Source organism: Schistocerca nitens, chromosome 7 (assembly GCF_023898315.1).
Source record: "Schistocerca nitens isolate TAMUIC-IGC-003100 chromosome 7, iqSchNite1.1, whole genome shotgun sequence".
In the NCBI taxonomy this organism is placed as follows: Eukaryota; Metazoa; Arthropoda; class Insecta; order Orthoptera; family Acrididae; genus Schistocerca; species Schistocerca nitens.
In genome coordinates, this window is record NC_064620.1 from 104,392,698 (window position 1) to 104,413,829 (window position 21,132).

Consider the following 21,132-nt stretch of genomic DNA (forward strand, 5'->3'; position numbering starts at 1 on the left):
GCGTCGTCGGGAGGAGGTAATTTTAACTAGAATCCGGATAGGGCACTGTCTTTTTAGCCATCGACATCTTTTAAGCGGCGATCCTCCCCCACTCTGTCCCCACTGCTCTCAGCTGTGGACGGTAAGACACCTTTTAATTGAGTACCCCTATTTTAATCCGTTACACTCCCGTCTACAGCTATCGCCTGATCTATCGTCGATTTTAGCAGATGACACGCGCTCAGCCGACCGCATTCTCAAGTTTATTAGTGCCAGTGAAATGACGTCAGTCATTTGAAGCTTTTTTTTTCGGGGACAACCAACCCCTTTCTGTAGTGAATTTTTAAGCCTTTCTTCTGCTTTTAGTTTCTCCAATTTTATGACTTTCGTTCCCATTGCTGCTGGTTTTCAATTTCGGTTTTTTACTGTTTCCTAAGTCACGGACCGGGCGCTAATGACCCTAACAGTTTTGCGCCCCCCCCCCCCCCCCCCCCCACAAAAAAAAAATAAAAACCAACATCACATTCACTATGGAGTCTGAAACGAAGGGTAAACTACCTTTCCTTGACGTCTTGGTCAAGAGAAGGCCTGACGGCACCCTAGGCCATGGGGTGTATCGGAAGACAACGCACACTGATCTGTATTTGCACGCAGACAGCTGCCACCACCCTTCACAGAGGAATGGGGTGCTTAAAACTCTAGTACATAGGGCGCGCACTATCTCTGACGCAGAGTGTCTACCCCAGGAATTGGAACATCTGAGAACTGTATTTTGAAAAAATGGGTACTCAGAGTGGCAGATTCAACGTGCTCTCCGCCCACCCACTACAGCACAACCTGTGGAGATGGATGAAATCACGAGGGAGGAGGTAGGCACTGCGTTTATCCCATATACAGGCGCACTCTCGGGGAAAATCGCCCGCATTTTGAAGAAACACCGTGTCGGAACTGTGTTTTGTCCTCCGAATAAAACTCGTGCACTGGTGGGGAGCGCCAAAGATGACCTCGGTTTGAGGAAGGCCGGCGTGTACCAGATTCCGTGTCAATGTGGCAAGTCGTATATTGGTCAGACGATGCGTACCGTCGAGGATCGATACCATGAACACCAGAGGCACACTCGACTGATGTATCCGAGCAAGTCGGCGGTTGCTGAACATTGTTTGTCGGAAAATCACGCTATGGAGTATGAACGCATGAGGATTCTGGTACAGACGTCGAGATACTGGGACAGCGTTGTTAGAGAGGCCATCGAAATTCGCACCAATGACGACCTCATAAACCGTGACTGTGGCTATAATCTTAGCGATTGGGTTAATCAAGAGTAAATCAACCACGGCGGACAGAGCCATCACACCGACGTCATCTCAGATGCCGTCGCAATCTGTTCCACAGCGCGACCATGGCACAGGCCCGGACGGCGGAGTGAGCGCGCCGCGGGTGGAGGGTATTTAAATCGGCCGCCGCCGCGACCAAACCCAGTTCCCCCTGAGCAGCCATAGTGTACAGATCTCCGTGCCGGCACATTCACAGGAGCTCAGTCCGTCAGTTCACCTGATGATGGCGACATGTATGATCGCCGAAATATTGTGCCCGTTGGACACTGTAGACCGGCAGTACACCCGTGGATATTTTGATTAATGACATTATTGTTCACAGTTAATTGTACATTATTAATTTTGGTGTCTTTTTCCTTATTTCTTATTTTATTTACAAGTGACCAGCAAGACTTTGAGACGTTATCTGAGGTTCGTATCTCTTGGCTGATTCTTTCTGCTTTTAATTTTCTGACTTCTTTGCGGTACTTGTATTTGCACTGCTTGTAGGTTTCTTTATGTACCTCTGAGTCAGTTAGTCTGTGTAAGCGATACAGATTTTCCATTTTTGCTTTTAGATCTTTTGTTTTACAGTCTAATGGTACAGGTTTTGATGTTAAAGGTTGGTTTTTGTGAATATTTACTTTTGTTATTGGCATGGTCCTACTTAGGTGCCCAGTCAGGATTTCTATAAATTCCTTCCATTTATTGTTTACCCCATTGGTAGTAATAACTGATTCCCATTATTCCTGACTTAAACTAAGTCTTAGCTTGGCAATGTTGTTTGCAGATAGTATTCACTTGTGCTCATACATTTTTCTTGGTTTGAACTTGGTATTACATTTTAGTACTAGTGTTTGGCCTAAATGATCTGAAAGGTGAACATTTATGATGTCTGCTGAGATGATATGGTCATAATTTGTAATGATATGATAAATTGATATGGGTGTTTTAGACATTCTAGTGGGTGCTAGTCCAAGAATGTCTTTAGCCCCATAGGAGAGGATACAATCTGCAAAATGCTTGCTTTCCTGGTTGTTGAGTAAGGTGTTTATGTTAAGATGTCCAAGTATGATAACATTTACATTTCTGCAACCTGACATTGATTTACTTAGAACTCCATCAAGTGATTCCAGGAAAGCGTTAAAAGTTTCCACTCAGGGATCTATATATACCTATAAAAATGAACGAAACAGTACAAAATGTGAGTTTAAGAACTGTAATTTCGAAATCTTTGTCAGCATTGAATTTTTTTGTCCATGACACTTTTTCTGTGGCTGTTATTAACTTACATTTTCTCACGTAAATGGCGACACCACCGGCTTTATTTTGTGTTCTACAGTAGAATGTTGCTAGGTTATAGTCTTCTAATTTGAAATGATGAATGTTGTCTACTGTTTTTTGGTGTTCTGTGACTATTACTACATGAGGAGCTAGCTCTGTGATGAATGATTCAAACACATCTATTTTGTTTCCTAAACCCTGTATATTATAATGCAGAAACGATAAATTGCACTCGTTTGAACTGAGGTCTGCTTGAGGCATATGTGGATCACACACACTTGCATCTGGTGTTGCACTGGTGGAAAGTTTTATTGTCCTAAAAAAACCTCACTTTTGTCCTGCTGATGTATTGTATCACTGACCTGGTATTTCGTGGTTGATTCATCTGTGAATCCGTGATTTTTGTCCTTCAGAGGGATGGCCACTGTAGCATAGCACTCCGCATTCAGAGTGGCATATGTGTATGATGGTGCTTGCAAAGGTTGAAAGAATAAGTTTGGAATACAATAATGTTTTTGTCCATTTTTACCACCCTTGGCCCAAGAACATCATTCAAGAAATCTACTAGTGACAAAGTTTGATACCAATGAAAAACGTTTTAAGGAAACTTTCAGTGCTTGAACTTACCACAGCAACTGGGAGGTCTTACTCTATATCAAAGAAGCTGTATGAAGAAATAAGTGTTCTTAACATTCACCACCATGTTTTGCAAGTCGAATCTCGAAGGATGTTAATTGAAAATATTTATTTATTTTAAGTATGTCCAACTAATATAAATTTTCATTTCAGTGATGTTTCCACTTTTTGTGGATAATCCAGTACCTTACTTCAATAATAAATTGAGTATATCCTGCCAGCCGAAGTGGCCGTGCGGTTCTAAGCGCTACAGTCTGGAGCTGAGTGACCGCTACGGTCGCAGGTTCGAATCCTGCCTCGGCCATGGATGTGTGTGATGTCCTTAGGTTAGTTAGGTTAAGTAGTTCTAAGTTCTAGGGGACTGATGACCTCAGATGTTAAGTCCCATAGTGCTCAGAGCCATTTGAACCATTTTTGAGTATATCCCGCCAATATCACACATGAATAGGCAACAGCTATAAGATCAGTTGTAGAGTAATGTGAATTATCTCCTCATTTTCAAAAATTCATATCTTTGTTCACAGTCAGATATCAATGTTGAAATTTTTACAGTAGATTGCCCTCATATAGGTGTACAAACTGTGCAAAAATCATATTTTTATATTCAGTCCCACCTTAGGTAACTAGCCCCAAACTTTACAAAAAAAATTAAAATTTTCAAAAATTTATAAAAAATTAAGAAAACATTTGTAAGTGTTCTCGTTCTATATGAGGCTAATAGTATATGATATCTAACTATAGGAAAAAATAGACTCTCATAAATCACTCCTTGTTTGTTATTTATGGGCTTAAAAAAGGGATTTTTGAAAATTTGGATACCAAACTTTAGAGGTCATTTTGACTGGTTATTTTTGAATTTAGGGTATTTTGTGTAATAGACAATGTTGTAAAGGACACTTTTCCAAAAACAATCATGTCAATTGCAATGTTGTAACTTAACACAGTGCAGAGATATTCATATTTTTGCTGACGTCTCTAAACTGAAACATCGTCGCCGGCTTACAAACGAAAATGGCCGCCATTCAGTAAAGGTGGGGGGGGGGGGGGGGGGGGGGGAACTGTTTTGAACTTCTCAATTATAGGGTAAACACACATAAAAAAATATTTAAAAATGGTCAAGCAACTAACTTAATTTTTATTGGACCACTTCATTTGAATTGACCCTGACACCTTTCCATAATATTGTTACAGTCCATTCTGGATTTTCCATTGTTCGATTTTTACTTTTTCAAGAATTTTCAATAAAGCTGTCGAAAGTGACATTGAGCGGTAGTTGATTAGCCTCAGACCTATCCCCTTATTTATGCAACAATAGCAGATTTGAGTCTGTCCGGAAAAATTGCCTGTTTCAGTGAGCTACAACATATGTGGCTGGCAGTCCTACTTATCTGTTGGGAACAAGTTTCTAGTACTCTATTGGAAAGTCCATCAATTCGATGTGAGCTTTTACTTTTGAGTGAATTTCAGTTTTATCTAACTGCATAGGTATTGCCTCTTCCATATACAGCATTGCATTTTCTAATGAGTATCTGGACTGTATTGTCTCTGCAAAAGTTAAAAATATGATTATTAAAAATATTTTCTACTCCTGACTTTTTGTTAACCAACTTTTCATTGAGTTTGATAGAAAAGTCTTCCTGTGCTCTCAGGTGGCCTCTTTCACTTTTAACACTATTCCAAATTGTTTTAGTTTTGTTATCAGAGATGCTAATCTCAGGCATAATGCACGTTATATTTCACTGTTTTCTTAGGGAAACTGTTTTCAAATATACTCACAAAGGTATCACCCCCCCCCCCCCCCCCCAATAACCATCTATCACAGCAACAACATAGAACCCCAGAACTAACATTCCTACAGCACCTTAAGCACTTCTCCCTAATGGTTGTTTACAATCTCTTTATAAAATTTACCTAGACAATAACAGTAATATTCTGTTAACTACAAATCACAAGAGTCACGAAGGTTATGTGAAACACTAATATATGTGTATCCTATCATAATGCTTTTAAAATAATGTTAAAACTCATATGCCCAAAAAATTAGGCCTAACATCACATATCCGCAATACAGGCTTTTGAAAAGAAATGAAAGGTAGAACGTAAAACTTTTAATTTCCCGAGTAGATACTGCACTACTAAGAGTATGTGTAAAGAAAACAACCTGAATTATTTGCTTAATACATAAACAAACATCTTAAATTTGTATGAAAACCTATGTCTAAAGCACGTGGAAACCAGCTCCTAGGATATTTATTAATTTATCTTTTCCCCCAAGAAATACATCGAAACAAGTGAAATCCCAAGTAGATAAGACGGAATAGGCTCTAATTAATTTCCTCAAGGTGTAATATTAACATAATTGACATTTTTTAAGGAATTAACTACTTACCTTCATGAGCTCAGTATTAAAGTGTGTGCGGCCTGTACCAGGGCCGAAATATCAGTCCTATCCTCCTTATTGTATTTCTCCATCAAATGCACTAACACCCACTTAGTTTTATTCTTGATCACCTGACAAATGTTATCTGAATACACACCAACATGACCATCCCCCCCCTCCCCCCCCCCCATCCCATCAACCTATACTAGAACCACCCCTCTTAACTTGTTTTTACGAAACTGAGACCTGTTGATTTCCACTACCACTGCTCTCTCCTCTCCCTTACCCCCCTCAACTGACCACTATACTTAATGATTTCACAGCACACTTCTCTGCAAAATCTCTGATCTTTGGTGTGACGTCATAAGCGAGTGACTGCGTGTGAGATCGCTCTCCAAGTTTTTATATATTTTTAGGTTTCAGATACATATTTTAACGGTTTTTGTGATAATATTTACTATAAAAGTGACGTATTAGTGGTTTCTTCATTCACCTCTGCCTTTCTTGTGTTGTGACCTCATATTTGTGAGTGTTTCATATCGAGCAACTTAACCTCTTGCCTGTGTTTACATTCCGCGCTGACCAGTTGCAGCTGTAGCGGCGCATCGAAAGCTAAGTACTAATTAATTGTTTGTGTATAGTGGTTTATTTAGGAACTTTAGTAGTCTTCAACAGGTGTTCTTGGTATTTTCTGGTGAAATAATTTCAGAAGAACCTTTTGGGAACTGTTTTCAGCTTCGTTACTGTGTCATTAGACGTTTGATTCTCTTTCTGTATTAGTCTTTTGTTATATTCACATTTGTTGTTTATTAATACTGTTAATAATAGTAGTTACTTCCCTTGTAGAGTAAGTTTATGATTATTGTAGTCAGGTTTTTAACATCATCTTATTGTAGTAGCGGAACTTAGAAAAACTAAAATTTTACCATGAGTGAGAAGTGTGGGCTTTGCCGTAGGTTCGTGAGTAGTAGATTGCGGTGTGAGACTTGTTCGAAGTATTTTCACTGGGGGGAATGCAGTGGTGAGATCCTCTCCTGGAACTGCAGGTTATGTAGCAAGAGTAAGTTGATAGAGGAGCAGGAGCATAAGATCTGTGCCCTTCAGGTGCAGTTGAAAAACGCACAGGAGGAGCTAGATAGGATGAGGAGGGAGAAGGGGGTTGGGGAATGGGAGCCGGCTGTTGGCAAGAGATCTGCTAGGAGAAGAAGATTTTCAGATAGTTTTACTATTGGTGTTTACAATAGATATGACCAACTGTCAGAGTCTAGTGGAGAGGAATCTCTAGTAGCTGTAGATGTAGGAAGTATGCAGAAGACCTCAGTAGTTACGGTGGCTAGAACAGTTGCAAAGTCGAAGAGGAAGAAGAAGGTTCTGCTGTTAGGTAGTTCTCATGGCAGAGGTGTAGGCCAGCAGTTGCAGGAAGTGCTGGGGAGTGAGTACCAGGTCACCAGCATTGTGAAGCCTAATGCAGGATTGGCTCAGGTGACTGATAACATAGGGGGGTTATGTAGGGATTTTACTAAAGAGGATCAGGCAGTGATTGTGGGTGGAGCTGGTAATAGTATTGATAGGGATGGGGAGTATAACATAGATGGCGACCTGGAAAAGATAGCCACTCAGACTGGCAACACGAATGTGCATTTCGTGGAACTGTTTCAGCGTCACGAACGGCCTCATCTTAATACAGCCGTCAGGCGTAATAACATGAGACTTGGGGGTGCGCTGATGACAGAAAGCATGGGTCACATTTCAGTGGTGTCGGTGGAGTCTTATCAGCAGGATGGGTTTCACTAGACATGGCCTGCACCTCAACAGGTATGGGAAGGGGAGGTTGGCAAAGCTTATAGGTGACAGCATAGGTGGGTTGGTGGAATCACTCATGGGAAAATTCCTGCAGTAGTGGGTGTTAGAGCTGCACCTATTTTAGATTGAAGTCAGCTGATAGGTATTCCTGCTTAAGGGAAGTCTCTCTAACAAGGGAATCACTTTTGACAAAGCTTAGGTATCCAAGTAATGAGGGAATTAGTATATTTCATCAAAATATACAAGGTATTAGAGATAAAGTTAGTGAACTGCTTATAGATGTTGACTCTGAAATTATTGGTATATCTGAATACTTCTTAAATAAGGAGATAATTCAGAGGCTTCCTTTACCGGGATACAGGTTGGCTGGCAGCTTTTCGAGGAGCTCTTTGCGGTGTGGGGGAGTAGCCATGTATGTGAAAAATTGCATCCCATTTGAGTCAATTGATGTTTCAAAGTACTGCACTGAAAAGGTGTTTGAATGTTGTGCAGGTGTGGTTAAATTTAACGGAGCTAAACTTCCAACTGTTGTTATTTATAGATCCCCAGACTCCGATTTCACAACATTTTTGCTAAAGCTAGAGGAGGTTCTTGGTTCACTTTATATTAAATACAAAAAGTTAGTTATATGTGGTGACTTCAATATTAATTCCATAAGTGATTGTGCAAGGAAGAGGATGCTGGTAGACCTCTTTAATTCATATAATCTTATGCAAACCGTATTCTTTCCAACGAGAGTGCAAGGGAACAGTAGAACAACCATAGACAACATTTTTGTTCATTCCTCATTACTAGAAGGGCATTCTGTTAGCTAAAAGGTGAATGGCCATTCAGATCATGACGCACAAATTTTAACTCTAAAATGTTTTTGTGCTGCAACACGTGTTAAATATAGTCATCAGCTGTTTAGGAAAGCCGATCCAGTTGCTGTAGAGACCTTTTTAAACCTTATCAAGGAACAAGAGTGGCAAGATGTTTATAGTGCTGATACAGTAGACGATAAATATAATGCTTTTCTCAAGACTTTTCTCATGCTCTTTAAAATTGCTTTCCGTTAGAACGTTCAAAACAGGGTACTAGCACAAACAGGCAGCCTGGGTGGCTGACTAGAGGCATAAGAATATCTTGCAGAACAAAGTGGCAATTATATCAAAACGTTAGAAACAGTCAAAATCTAAATGCAGCAGCCCATTACAAACAGTATTGTAAGGTGCTTAAAAATGTTATTAGGAAGGCAAAAAGTATGTGGTATGCAGATAGAATAGCTAAGTCTCAGGATAAAATTAAAACCATATGGTCAGTCGTAAAGGAAGTGGCTGGTCTGCAGAGACAGGTCAAGGATATAGAATCAGTGCGTAGTGGGAATGTCCGTGTTACTGATAAGTCGCATATATGTACACTATTTAATGATCACTTTCTGAATATAGCAGGTGAACTAAATAGAAACCTAGTCCCAACAGGGAATCGTATAGCGCTCTTAGAAAAAGTGTTCCGAGACTGTTACCTGAAATGCTCCTCAATGATACTGACAAGAGGGAGATTGAGTTAATAATTAAATCACTAAAGACCAAGAACTCTCATGGATATGACGGGGTATCTAGCAGAATACTGAAGTACTGTTCTATGTATGTTAGCCCAGTACTTAGCCATATCTGTAACTTTTCCTTTAGGAGTGGTCGGTTTCCTGACCGATTAAAGTACTCGGTAGTGAAGCCACTTTATAAAAAGGGAGACATTGATAATGTTGACAATTTTAGACCTATTTCTATGCCATCGGTGTTTGCTAAAGTTATCGAGAAGGTTGTATATACAAGATTACTGGAGCATTTAAATTCACATAATTTGCTGTCAAATGTTCAGTTTTGTTTTAGAAATGGTTTAACAACTTAAAATGCTATATTCTCTTTTCTCTGTGAGGTTTTGGACGGATTAAATAAAAGGTTGCGAACGCTGGCCTTCTAGTATTACAGGTGATTCAAATATATTTCTGTTTGCTGATGACACCAGCTTGATAGTGAAGGATCTTGTGTGGAATATTGAAACAGTAACAAATAATGTAGTTCATGAAATAAGTTCGTGGCTTGTGGAAAATAATTTGATATTTTGATCAGACAGAATGGGCATATTATAAGCGAGACAGAACAGTTCAAGTTCCTAGGCGTTCGGATAGATAGTAAGCTGTTGTGGAAAGCCCATGTCCAGGATCTTGTTCAGAAACTAAATGCTGCTTTATTTACCATTAGAACAGTATCTGAAATAAGTGACAGTTCAACACGAAAAGTAGTCTACTTCGCATATTTTCATACACTTATGTCGTATGGTATTATTTTTTGGGGGAATTCTTCTGATTCAAAGAGGGTATTTTTGGCTCAAAAACGGGCTGTTCGAGCTATATGTGGTGTAAGTTCGAGAACCTCTTGTCGACCTCTATTCAATAGTCTGGGAATTCTGACATTGCCCTCACAGTATATATTTTCTTTAATGTCATTTGTTGTTAGCAATATTAGCCTATTCCCAAGAGTTAGCAGCTTTCACTCAGTTAATACTAGGCAGAAATCAAATCTGCATGTGGAATGCGCTTTCTTGACTCTTGTGCAGAAAGGAGTGCAGTATTCTGCTGCATCCATTTTCAATAGCTACCACAAGAACTCGAAAATCTTAGCAGTAGCCCAAACACTTTTAAGTCTAAACTGAAGAGTTTCCTCGTGGCTCACTCCTTCTATTCTGTCGAGGAGCTCCTGGAAGAGCTAAAAAATTAAGCAAATTCCAGTGTTACATTGTTGGTTTTCTTTATTTAAACTTACGACTTGTCACCTGAATATGTTTTTTTATATTTCATTTTATCTGTTTCTAATATCGTGTTATAATTTCATGTATTGACTCGTTCCATGACCATTGAGACTTCTTAATTTGGTCCCACGGAACAATAAATAAATAAATAAATAAATAAAAACCACACAGTGATCACTTGCTCCAGTCGTATGTGCACAGAAATCAATGGAAGACTGGCAACAAAACTAATAAATAACTGGGACAGTCTCTCTGCTGCAACTTAGAATTCTCGAACTATGTACCGCTACGTATGGATCACCACATATAAAGGTCACTGGTCCAAGAAGTGGGAAGTTTTGGTGAACATATGTTGATGACAACATGGGAACGAACATATTTTGCAATTAAACCAAAAAGCTGCAAAAACGACTGTGCACAACATATCATCCCCCACTCCAACCAGCAATGAATGATCCATGAACTTTTCCATCATCTCCACTGCTCATGGCACTAGTAATACTTAATATAAACATGAATGCGTAACCCCCAATACACAGAATCAAAGTAACTCACTATGGAATGGGCACACAAAGTTTCAGTGAAATGTCTCGCAGTGAGCTAACAATGTCTAAAGACTCATTGACATATGTAACAGACAACTTTGAAGCAGAGATACCTAACACTAGGGTGCACCACCAATTACCGTACTACAACATGCCATCTACAAACATGACCCTTCTAAAAAAATCTGCACCAACGTCCCACAACACATATATGTCATGGGTCAAAGCAGGCGGGTGGTATCGGACACTTTGGTTGACCAGAAAAATTTTATCCTTGGTAAATTACATATAGCGAGGGGCAGTTTACGAAACTGGACGAATGCCACATCAGACTATGAAAAAAATTAATTACATTCTGTTTCATGGCAGCCAGTGCAGTTTTCCCATGTGGCACATGGGTTAGTACCATGTAGCCAAAGGGCGGAGTAGGGAGAGAGTAGGGAGAGTCAAGTCGTTCAAACATCTGGACATAATATTGCAAAGCGATATGAGGTGGAATGAGTATGTGTTTGAAATGTGATAGAGAAGGTTTATTGGGAGAATTTCTTAGGGGAGAGTGTCTGCATGTGGCACGCTGGTGCGACCTATTCTTGAGTACTGCTCAAGTGCTTGGGATATGTACCAGGTTGGATTGAAGGAAGACATCGAAGCAGTTCAGAGGTGGGCCGTCAGATTTGTTACCGGTACATTCGAACAACACATAAGTGTTGTGGAGGTGCTTCGGGAACTCACATGGCAATCCCTGGAGGGAAGGGAACGTACTTTCCTATACACACTGTTGTTGTGATCTTCAGTCCTGAGACTGGTTTGATGTAGCTCTCCATGCTACTCTATCCTGTGCAAGTTTCTTCATCTCCCAGTACCTACCGCAGCCTACATCCTTCTGAGTCTGTTTAGTGTATTCATCTCTTGGTCTCCCTCTTCGATTTTTACCATCTGTGCTTGCCTCCAATACTAAATTTATGATCCCTTGATGCCTCAGAACATTTCCTACCAACCGATCCCTTCTTCTAGTCAAGTTGTGCCACAAACTTCTCTTCTCCCCAATCCTATTCAATACCTCCTCATTAGTTATATGATCTACCCATCTAATCTTCAGCATTCTTCTGTAGCACCACATTTCGAAAGTTTCTATTCTCTTCTTGTCCAACTTAGTCATCGTCCATGTTTCACTTCCATACATGGCTACGCTCCATACAAATACGAGGGCAGTTCAATAAGTAATGCAACACATTTTTTTCTGAAACAGGGGTTGTTTTATTCAGCATTGAAATACACCAGGTTATTCCCCAATCTTTTAGCTACACAACACTATTTTTCAACGTAATCTCCATTCAATGCTACGGCCTTACGCCACCTTGAAATGAGGGCCTGTATGCCTGCACGGTACCATTCCACTGGTCGATGTCGGAGCCAACGTCGTACTGCATCAATAACTTCTTCATCATCCGCGTAGTGCGTCCCACGGATTGCGTCCTTCATTGGGCCAAACATATGGAAATCCGACGGTGCGAGATCGGGGCTGTAGGGTGCACGAGGAAGAACAGTCCACTGAAGTTTTGTGAGCTCCTCTCGGGTGCGAAGACTTGTGTGAGGTCTTGCGTTGTCATGAAGAAGGAGAAGTTCGTTCTGATTTTTGTGCCTACGAACACGCTGAAGTCATTTCTTCAATTTCTGAAGAGTAGCACAATACACTTCAGAGTTGATCGTTTGACCATGGGGAAGGACATCGAACAGAATAACCCCTTCAGTGTCCCAGAAGACTGTAACCATGACTTTACCCTCTGAGGGTATGGCTTTAAACTTTTTCTTGGTAGGGGAGTGGGTGTGGCGCCACTCCATTGATTGCCATTTTGTTTCAGGTTCGAAGTGATGAACCCATGTTTCATCGCCTGTAACAATCTTTGACAAGAAATTGTCACCCTCAGCCACATGACGAGCAAGCAATTCCGCACAGATGGTTCTCCTTTGCTCTTTATGGTGTTCGGTTAGACAACGAGGGACCCAGCGGGAACAAACCTTTGAATATCCCAACTGGTGAACAATTGTGACAGCACTACCAACAGAGATGTCAAGTTGAGCACTAAGTTGTTTGATGGTGATCCGTCGATCATCTCGAACGAGTGTGTTCGCACGCTCCGCCATTGCAGGAGTCACAGCTGTGCACGGCCGGCCCGCACGCGGGAGATCAGACAGTCTTGCTTGACCTTGCAGCGATGATGACACACGCTTTGCCCAACGACTGACCGTGCTTTTGTCCACTGCCAGATCACCGTAGACATTCTGCAAGCGCCTATGAATATCTGAGATGCCCTGGTTTTCCGCCAAAAGAAACTCGATCACTGCCCATTCTTTGCAACGCACATCCGTTACAGACGCCATTTTAACAGCTCCGTACAGCGCTGCCACCTGTCGGAAGTCAATGAAACTATACGAGACGAAGCGGGAATGTTTGAAAATATTCCACAAGAAATTTCCGTTTTTTTCAACCAAAATTGGCCGAGAAAAAAAATGTGTTGCATTACTTATTGAACTGCCCTCGTACTTTCAGAAACGGCTTCCTGACACTTAAATCTATACTCAATGTTAAAAAATTTCTCTTCTTCAGAAACGCTTTCCTTGCCATTGCCATTCTACATTTTATATCGTCTCTACTTCGACCATCATCAATTATTTTGCTCCCCAAATAGCAAAACTCCTTTACTACTTTAAGTGTCTCATTTCCTAATCTAATTCCCTCAGCATCACACGACTTGATTCGACTACATTCCATTATCCTCGTTTTGCTTTTGTTGATGTTCATCTTATATCCTCCCTTCAAGACACTATCCATTCCGTTCAACTGCTCTTCTAAGTCCTTTGCTGTCTATGACAGAATTACAATGTCATCGGCGAACCTCAAAGTTTGTATTTCTTCTCCATGGATTTTAATACCTACTCCGAATTTTTCTTTTGTTTCCTTCACTGCTTGCTCAATATAATAAATTGAATAACATCGGGGAGAGGCTACAACCCCATCTCACTCCCTTCCCAACCGCTGCTTCCCTTTCAAGTCCCTCGACTCTTACAACAGCCGTCTGGTTTCTGTACAAATTGTAAATAGCCTTTTGCTCCCTGTATTTTACCCCTGCCACCTTCAGAATTTGAAAGAGTATTCTACTCAACATTATCAAAAGCTTTCTCTAAGTCTACAAATGCTAAAAACATAGGTTTGCCTTTCCTTAATCTAGCTCCTAAGATAAGTCGTAGAGTCAGTATTGCCTCACATATTCCAATATTTCTACGATATCCAAACTGATCTTCCCCGAGGTCGGCTTCTACCAATTTTTCCATTTGTCTGTAAATAATTCGCGTTATTATTTTGCATCCGTGACTTATTAAACTGATTGTTTGGTAATTTTCACATCTGTCAGCACCTGCTCTCCTTGGGATTGGAATTATTATATTCTCCTTAAGTCTGAGGGTATTTCGCCTGTTTCATACATCTTGCTAACCAGATGGTAGAATTTTGTCAGGACTGGCTCTCCCAAGGCCGTCAGTAGTTCTAATGGAATGTTGTCTACTCCCGGGGCCTTGTTTCGACTCAGGTCTTTCAGTGCTCTGTCAAACTCTTCACGCAGTATCGTATCTCCCATTTCGTCTTCATCTACATCCTCTTCCATTTCCATATATTGTCCTCAAGTACATCGCCCTTGTATAGACCCTCTATATACTCCCTCCACCTTTCTGCTTTCCCTTCTTTGCTTAAAACTGGGTTTCCATCTGAGCTCTTGATTTTCATACAAGTGGTTCTCTTTTCTCCAAAGGTCTCTTTAATTTTCCTGTAGGCAGTATCTATCTTACCCCTAGTGATATAAGCCTCTACATCCTTACATTTGTCCTCTAGCCATCCCTGCTTAGTTATTTTGCACTTCCTATCGATTCCATTTTTGAGATGTTTGTATTCCTTTTTGCCTGCTTCATTTACTGCATTTTTATATTTTCTCCTTTTATCAATTAAATTCAATATTTCTTCTGTTACTCAAGGATTTCTACTAGCCCTAGTCTTTTTACCTACTTGATCCTCTGCTACCTTCACTACTATACACACTATTGAGAAAATTTAGAAAACTGGCATTTAGAGGTGACCACTGAACGGTTCTACTGCCGTCAATGTACGTTGCGCATAAGGACCATGAAGATAAGATATGAAAAATTAGGGCTCATACGGAGGCATATAGACAGTCATTTTTCTCTCGCTATATTTGCAAGTGGAACAGAAAGGGAAACGACGAGTAGTGGTATAGGGTACCCTGCACCACACATCGTACACGGTGGCTTGCGGAGTACCTATCCAGATTAGGATACTTTTAAGTGTAGAATAAGTGGCAATGTATTTTGAGGTTCAAAATTTAAATGTTGTTCACAGGTTACTTAAAGGCTTCTTAAAATTTTACTTTGTTAGCTTTCGTAGTTACAATTACTGTATTTTTTAATGAACTGTGCGTTTTGTCCTTACCTGGACTCCCAGATGTTATACGATTGCCTCTTCTCATTGCAATGAGAAACATTGTCTGCCCACTGCTCTCGGACTGTTTACAATGAGCTGCTGACAAATTAAGGCCTGACATCTATACTGAGCTGGAAGTTTTATGAAGGAAAAAGCGATGTACATCAATTGAACATTTATTGCTTTGTACTGATAGTTACAATGTGGCCATCATTTGATAAAATTTTGCTATGTATAATCCCCTCTCTTCCCCCACCAAAAAGTTTCAAATGCCATTTTCTAGAGCTAGTATTTCTTTGAATTGTATGTCATTAGAAATTAATTCTGTGAGAGATTGCAAAAATTCCCCCTAAAAATGTTTCTCAGTAGCTTTCTAAGTGAATCTTGTGCATAATGGAAAGAACTAAATTAACACTAATTGTCAATAAAAAATTCAGAGGAGGATATAAATTTTTATTAAATAGTGTTAGTAAATTGGTTGACAGACCAAGTTGAAGGAAATTACCAATAATTCATAGCCTTAAAAAATATACTGGGAAGCAATTATTTGCAACGTAATACTGAGGAATTCATTCTGAACAGTTCCAAAATTGTCATGTAAACCATTATATTTTCATATATTTGCCAATTGTACATGTTCCACAAAATTATGAACTTAGGTTATGTATTTTTTATCATCTAGTTGTGAATGACAAAAAAGATGGAAGGGGTGGGAAAAGTATTTGTTTACATTCGTTTATGACTGATAAGCTTACCGAGTGTTGTGGGAAGGGGGGGGGGGGTACGTGGTGCATGCATGGTAGAAAGAGGAAGTTAAAATGTTTCAGTGAAGTCTTTTGTTTCAGCATAAATGTTACATAGTGGCAACGTGTGATCGGGACCTGAAAAAGAGGATACGAAAGATTCCTGGCGTTCCCATTATGTATGTCGCCCAGCACAGGTGAGTCTATTGTAGTGAAATAATAGTTCACATTTCTCGGTAATACATAACTTTGGCAGCCAAGAGAATCGTGCCTCCAAAGATCAGATGTCTTTTGGTTATTGTTGATTGTTTATTTTGATTAAGACTATTAGACGAGTCAGAGAATATATATTTAAATAAAACCACACGGGTCTGAGACATTCTGCTTGTTACACATATTTCTTGCAGGAGTTCCTGTATAATTTTGACAGTTCATTTTATCTTGTCATCTCATGTAGATTTCTTCTGGAATGCTAATATATTTATTATAAAATTATCAGTTTTTTCCTTCAGGATAAAATTCAATCGTCAGTTGCAAATTTTACCATGCTTTGCCAGTTTCGACAGATTAATTTGTCTTCTTCAGAAGCCTACAAAATTTGGGATATTATAAACCTTTAGACCTTGCCTATACATTTATGTGGAGTATAAGACTTACTTACTTAGTATTGGTTTAGCAGACGTCAATATCTTCTTCCGAGAATAAAAATACCATGATATGTCCAGAAACGTATGTATTGTAAGTGTTTATTTTAAACACTGACTTGCAATTTACAGTAACTGAATCACATATTTGTATCTGTAGTACTAACAGCAAGGAACATACATAAAAGCATGTAAAATCAAAAATATAACCAAGGTATATAAAGAAGTATAATGTAGTACATTTGGAAAAACGTGACACACAATTCTAATTTGTGAAAGGAAAGTTCTGGTTGAGAATTAAGAGTAATTTAGGAATAAAGGAGACTACTCCTCAAAAGGCAGAAGTGCTGTGTCATCAATAGATACACAAACAAAAGGTACAGAGATTAACTGGATTTCGGAATGCACTTCTTTTTTCAAGCTTGTAGAAAAAACGTGCGCGCGCACACACACACACACACACACACACACACACACACACACACAGACTGTCTCTCTACATTGTGCTCAGTCAACTACCGGCTCTTTCCTGACCCACAGTGAGCGAAAAGTGTTATGCTGTTATCAGGAGTAAAGTCGGGACAGCTATTACGGAGTGTGTCATAAAGGTGAGAGAGAAGAAACATAAGAGAGTGTAACAAACAAACAATGGAGGGGAGTTAAATAAAGGAGGCAATATCGAAGTATTGTATTGAGGTATAGAGACGACTCGCTGAAAGGGAGAAGCACAGATTGCCGACAGATACACACAAGCAAAAGGTAAAGAGCTTTGCTCGGCTAGCTTCTGGAATGAAATTGCTTCTCAAGCAACCGGCGCGTGCCCCCCCCCCCCCCTCCTCACACACACACACACACACACACACACACACACACACACACACACGTCTCCCTACATTGTGCTCATTCCACTGCCAGCCCTTTCCTGGCCCACGGTGGGGTGGGGGTTGAGGGGTGAGGGAGGCAAGGAGGGGGTAGAAAGGACAGATAACACTAGGTTTGGATGTAAGAAAGCCAATACACTAGGTATGGAAAGTTCAGTTTAGAATTACGAAATATTTAGGAATAAAGGAGACGACTCACTGAAAGGCAGATCGCTGCATCGTAGATAGGTACACAAACAAAAGGTAGAGAGATTGGCTAGCTTTCGGAATGCACTTCTAGCATCTCAGTGTCCCCACATCAGCTAGGTGTTTGCTGTTATCTCATGTCCTAGTCTATGAAATCACATGCCCAACCATCTGCCACCTGCACCCCTAGCTAGCCCACAGAAGGCTTCCCCCTCTCCCCCCAAGCCACTAGACGCTTCCCCCCAACCCCCTTCCTGCCTTCCGCCTCTCTCCATCGCTCATCCCACCCAGTCCCACCTCACCCCAGTATACTCACCACCCCCCAGTAAAAAGCTGGTGGTTAACTGAGCTCATTGTAGTGAGACATGTGTGTGGGGGGGGGATGCACACTGCACTCGTTTTTCCTCAAGCTTGAAGAAAGAAGTGCATTCTGAAAGCTACTCAACCTCTCTATCTTTTGTTTGTATACGTATCGACAATACAGTGTTTCAGCCTGTCACCAAGCGAGGTGGTGCAGTGGTTAACACAGTGGACTCACATTCGGGAGTACGACTGTTCAATCCCACCTCCGGCCATCCTGATTTAGGTTTTCTGTGATTTCCCTAAATCGTTTCAGGCAAATGCCAGGATCGTTCCTTTGAAAGGGCATGGCCGATTTCCTTCCCTAATCCGAGCTAGTGCTCCGTCTCTAATGACCTCATTGTCGACATGATGTTAAACATTAATCTCCTCCTCCTGTCTGTGGTTGAGTCGTCTCCTTTATTCCCAAATAATTAATAATTTATGAAAGGAATAGGCTATTTTTCACATCTTATAAAAGAAGGCATGCAATCAAAATAGTGTATGTTTTTTAATGCTAGCTGGTCATTCACCAAATCTTTTGAATTTAGGTGACAATGTTTGTTGTTGTTGTTGTGGTCTTCAGTCCTTAGACTGGTTTGATGCAGCTCTCCATGCTACTCTATCCTGTGCAAGCTTCTTCATCTCCCAGTACCTACTGCAGCCTACATCCTTCTGAATCTGCTTGGTGTATTCATCTCTTGGTCTCCCTCTACGATTTTTACCCTCCGTGCTGGCCTCCAATACTAAATTGGTGATCCCTTGATGCCTCAGAGCAAGTCCTACCAACCGATCCCTTCTTCTAGTCAAGTTGTGCCACAAACTCCTCTTCTCCCCAATCCTATTCAATACTTCCTCATTAGTTACGTGATCTACCCATCTAATCTTCAGCATTCTTCTGTAGCACCACATTTTGAAAGCTTCTATTCTCTTCTTGTCCAAACTATTTATCGTCCATGTTTCATTTCCATACATGGCTACGCTCCATACAAATACTTTTAGAAACGACTTCCTGACAATTCTATACTCGATGTTAACAAATTTCTCTTCTTCAGAAACGCTTTCCTTGCCATTGCCAGTCTACATTTTATATCGTCCCTACTTCGACCATCATCAGTTATTTTGCTCCCCAAATAGCAAAACTCCTTTACCACTTTAAGTGTCTCATTTCCTAATGTAATTCCCTCAGCATCACACGACTTGATTCGACTACATTCCATTATCCTCGTTTTGCTTTTGTTGATATTCATCTTATATCCTCCCTTCAAGACAGTATCCATTCCGTTCAACTGCTCTTCCAAGTCCTTTGCTGTCTATGACAGAATTACAATGTCATTGGCGAACCTCAAAGTTTTTATTTCTTCTCCATGGATTTGTATTCCTACTCTGAATTTTTCTTTTGTTTCCTTCACTGCTTGCTCAATATGCAGATTGAATAACATCGGGGAGAGGCTACAACCCCGTCTCACTCCCTTCCCAACAACTGCTTCCCTTTCATGTCCCTCGACTCTTATAACTGCCATCTGGTTTCTGTACAAATTGTAAATAGCCTTTTGCTCCCTGTATTTTACCCCTGCCACCTTCAGAATTTGAAAGTGAGTATTCCAGTCAACATTGTCAAAAGCTTTCTCTAAGTCAACAAATGCTAGAAACATAGGTTTGCTTTTCCTTAATCTAGCTTCTAAGATAAGTCGTAGGGTCTGTATTGCCTCACGTGTTCCAATATTTTTACTGAATCCAAACTGATCTTCCCGGAGGTCGGCTTCTATTAGTTTTTCCATTCATCTGTAAAGAATTTGCGTTAGTATTTTGCAGCAGTGACTTATTAAGCTGATAGTTCGGTAACTTTCACATCTGTCAACACCTACTTTCTTTGGAATTGGAATTAGTACATTCTTCTTGAAATCTGAGGGTATTTCACCTGTCTCATACATCTTGCTCACCAGATGGTAGACTTTTGTCAGGACTGGCTCTCCCAAGGCTGTCAGTAGTTCTAAGGGAATGTTGTCTACTCCCGTGGCCTTGTTTCGACTCAGGTCTTTCAGTGCTCTGTCAAACTCTTCACGCAGAATCATATCTCCCATTTCATCTTCATCTACATCCTCTTCCATTTCCATAATATTGTCCTCAAGTACATCGCCCTTGTATAAACCCTCTATATACTCCTTCCACCTTTCTGCTTTCCCTTCTTTGCTTAGAACTGGGTTTCCATCTGAGTTCTTGATTTTCATACAAGTGGTTCCCTTATCTCCAAAGGTCTCTTTAATTTTCCTGTAGGCAGTATCTATCTCACTCCCAGTGAGATAAGCCTCAATGTTTATATATTTAACCTCAATGTTTATATATTTAACCTCAATGTTTATATATTTAAAATTCTTCTAAAAAGTTCGCTTTTTATGTACAAGGTGTAAAGATTTATAATATCCCTAATTTTGTCAGCTTCTGAAAAGATAACAAACTAATTTGTCAAAACTGGTAAAGCATTATAAAATTTATGTGCAACTGATGACTAAATTTTATGCTGAAAAGAAAGAGCTACAGTTGCTAGAATAAAATAATATAATTGTCATTGTGCCTTCATATTTCGTTTCTGTTCTTACCTCTTGCTTAATTGAAATTTTTGTCAAAGCTAACTGCTCACTGTAATAATTGTTTTGTATCTCGTACCTAATGTGATGACAGCAGGCAGAAATTTAAAGATTTATCCTTCACACCTGGCCTAATGCTTTGTTACTGGCCTCCTCCTACAATAAAAATTAATCACTGAATTACTTACAATTTTTATTTCTGTGGATGCAATATTTCATTTGTGATTTATAGTGCTGAATTAACAGGTGATAGAGTGACAGATAAAAATAAGTTGGAGAAGTTTAGTTTTTAGTGAAGGTAATTTTTATACATGTATATAGCCAGGTTGATAATGAAATACTAACATGTTGGTATAATTTTACTAAAGGTGAAAGCACTTATTGATGTGTCAGGGCTGAGTGATAAGAGTGATGAACACTATATTTAATCATAAATAAATAACGTAATGCTTACAAGGTGAAAGGAACTGCTTATATTGTTTCAGTATAGCATTAACAGTAACTTTCTTGACTTAGTGACTTATTTCCTGTT

At 40.0% G+C, this 21,132-nt stretch overlaps 1 protein-coding gene across 2 annotated transcripts in view; it reads left to right on the forward strand.

Moving 5' to 3' along the window:
* The window catches only part of LOC126194852 (rRNA-processing protein FCF1 homolog), a 58,687-nt gene that overhangs the window by 15,910 nt on the left and 21,645 nt on the right, over window positions 1-21,132 (forward strand). For both annotated transcript variants that reach the window (XM_049933200.1, XM_049933199.1), the window contains one exon: window positions 16,065-16,159. In XM_049933200.1, coding sequence (XP_049789157.1) covers window positions 16,065-16,159 — 95 coding nt within the window. The remainder of the gene's footprint in view (window positions 1-16,064; window positions 16,160-21,132) is intronic.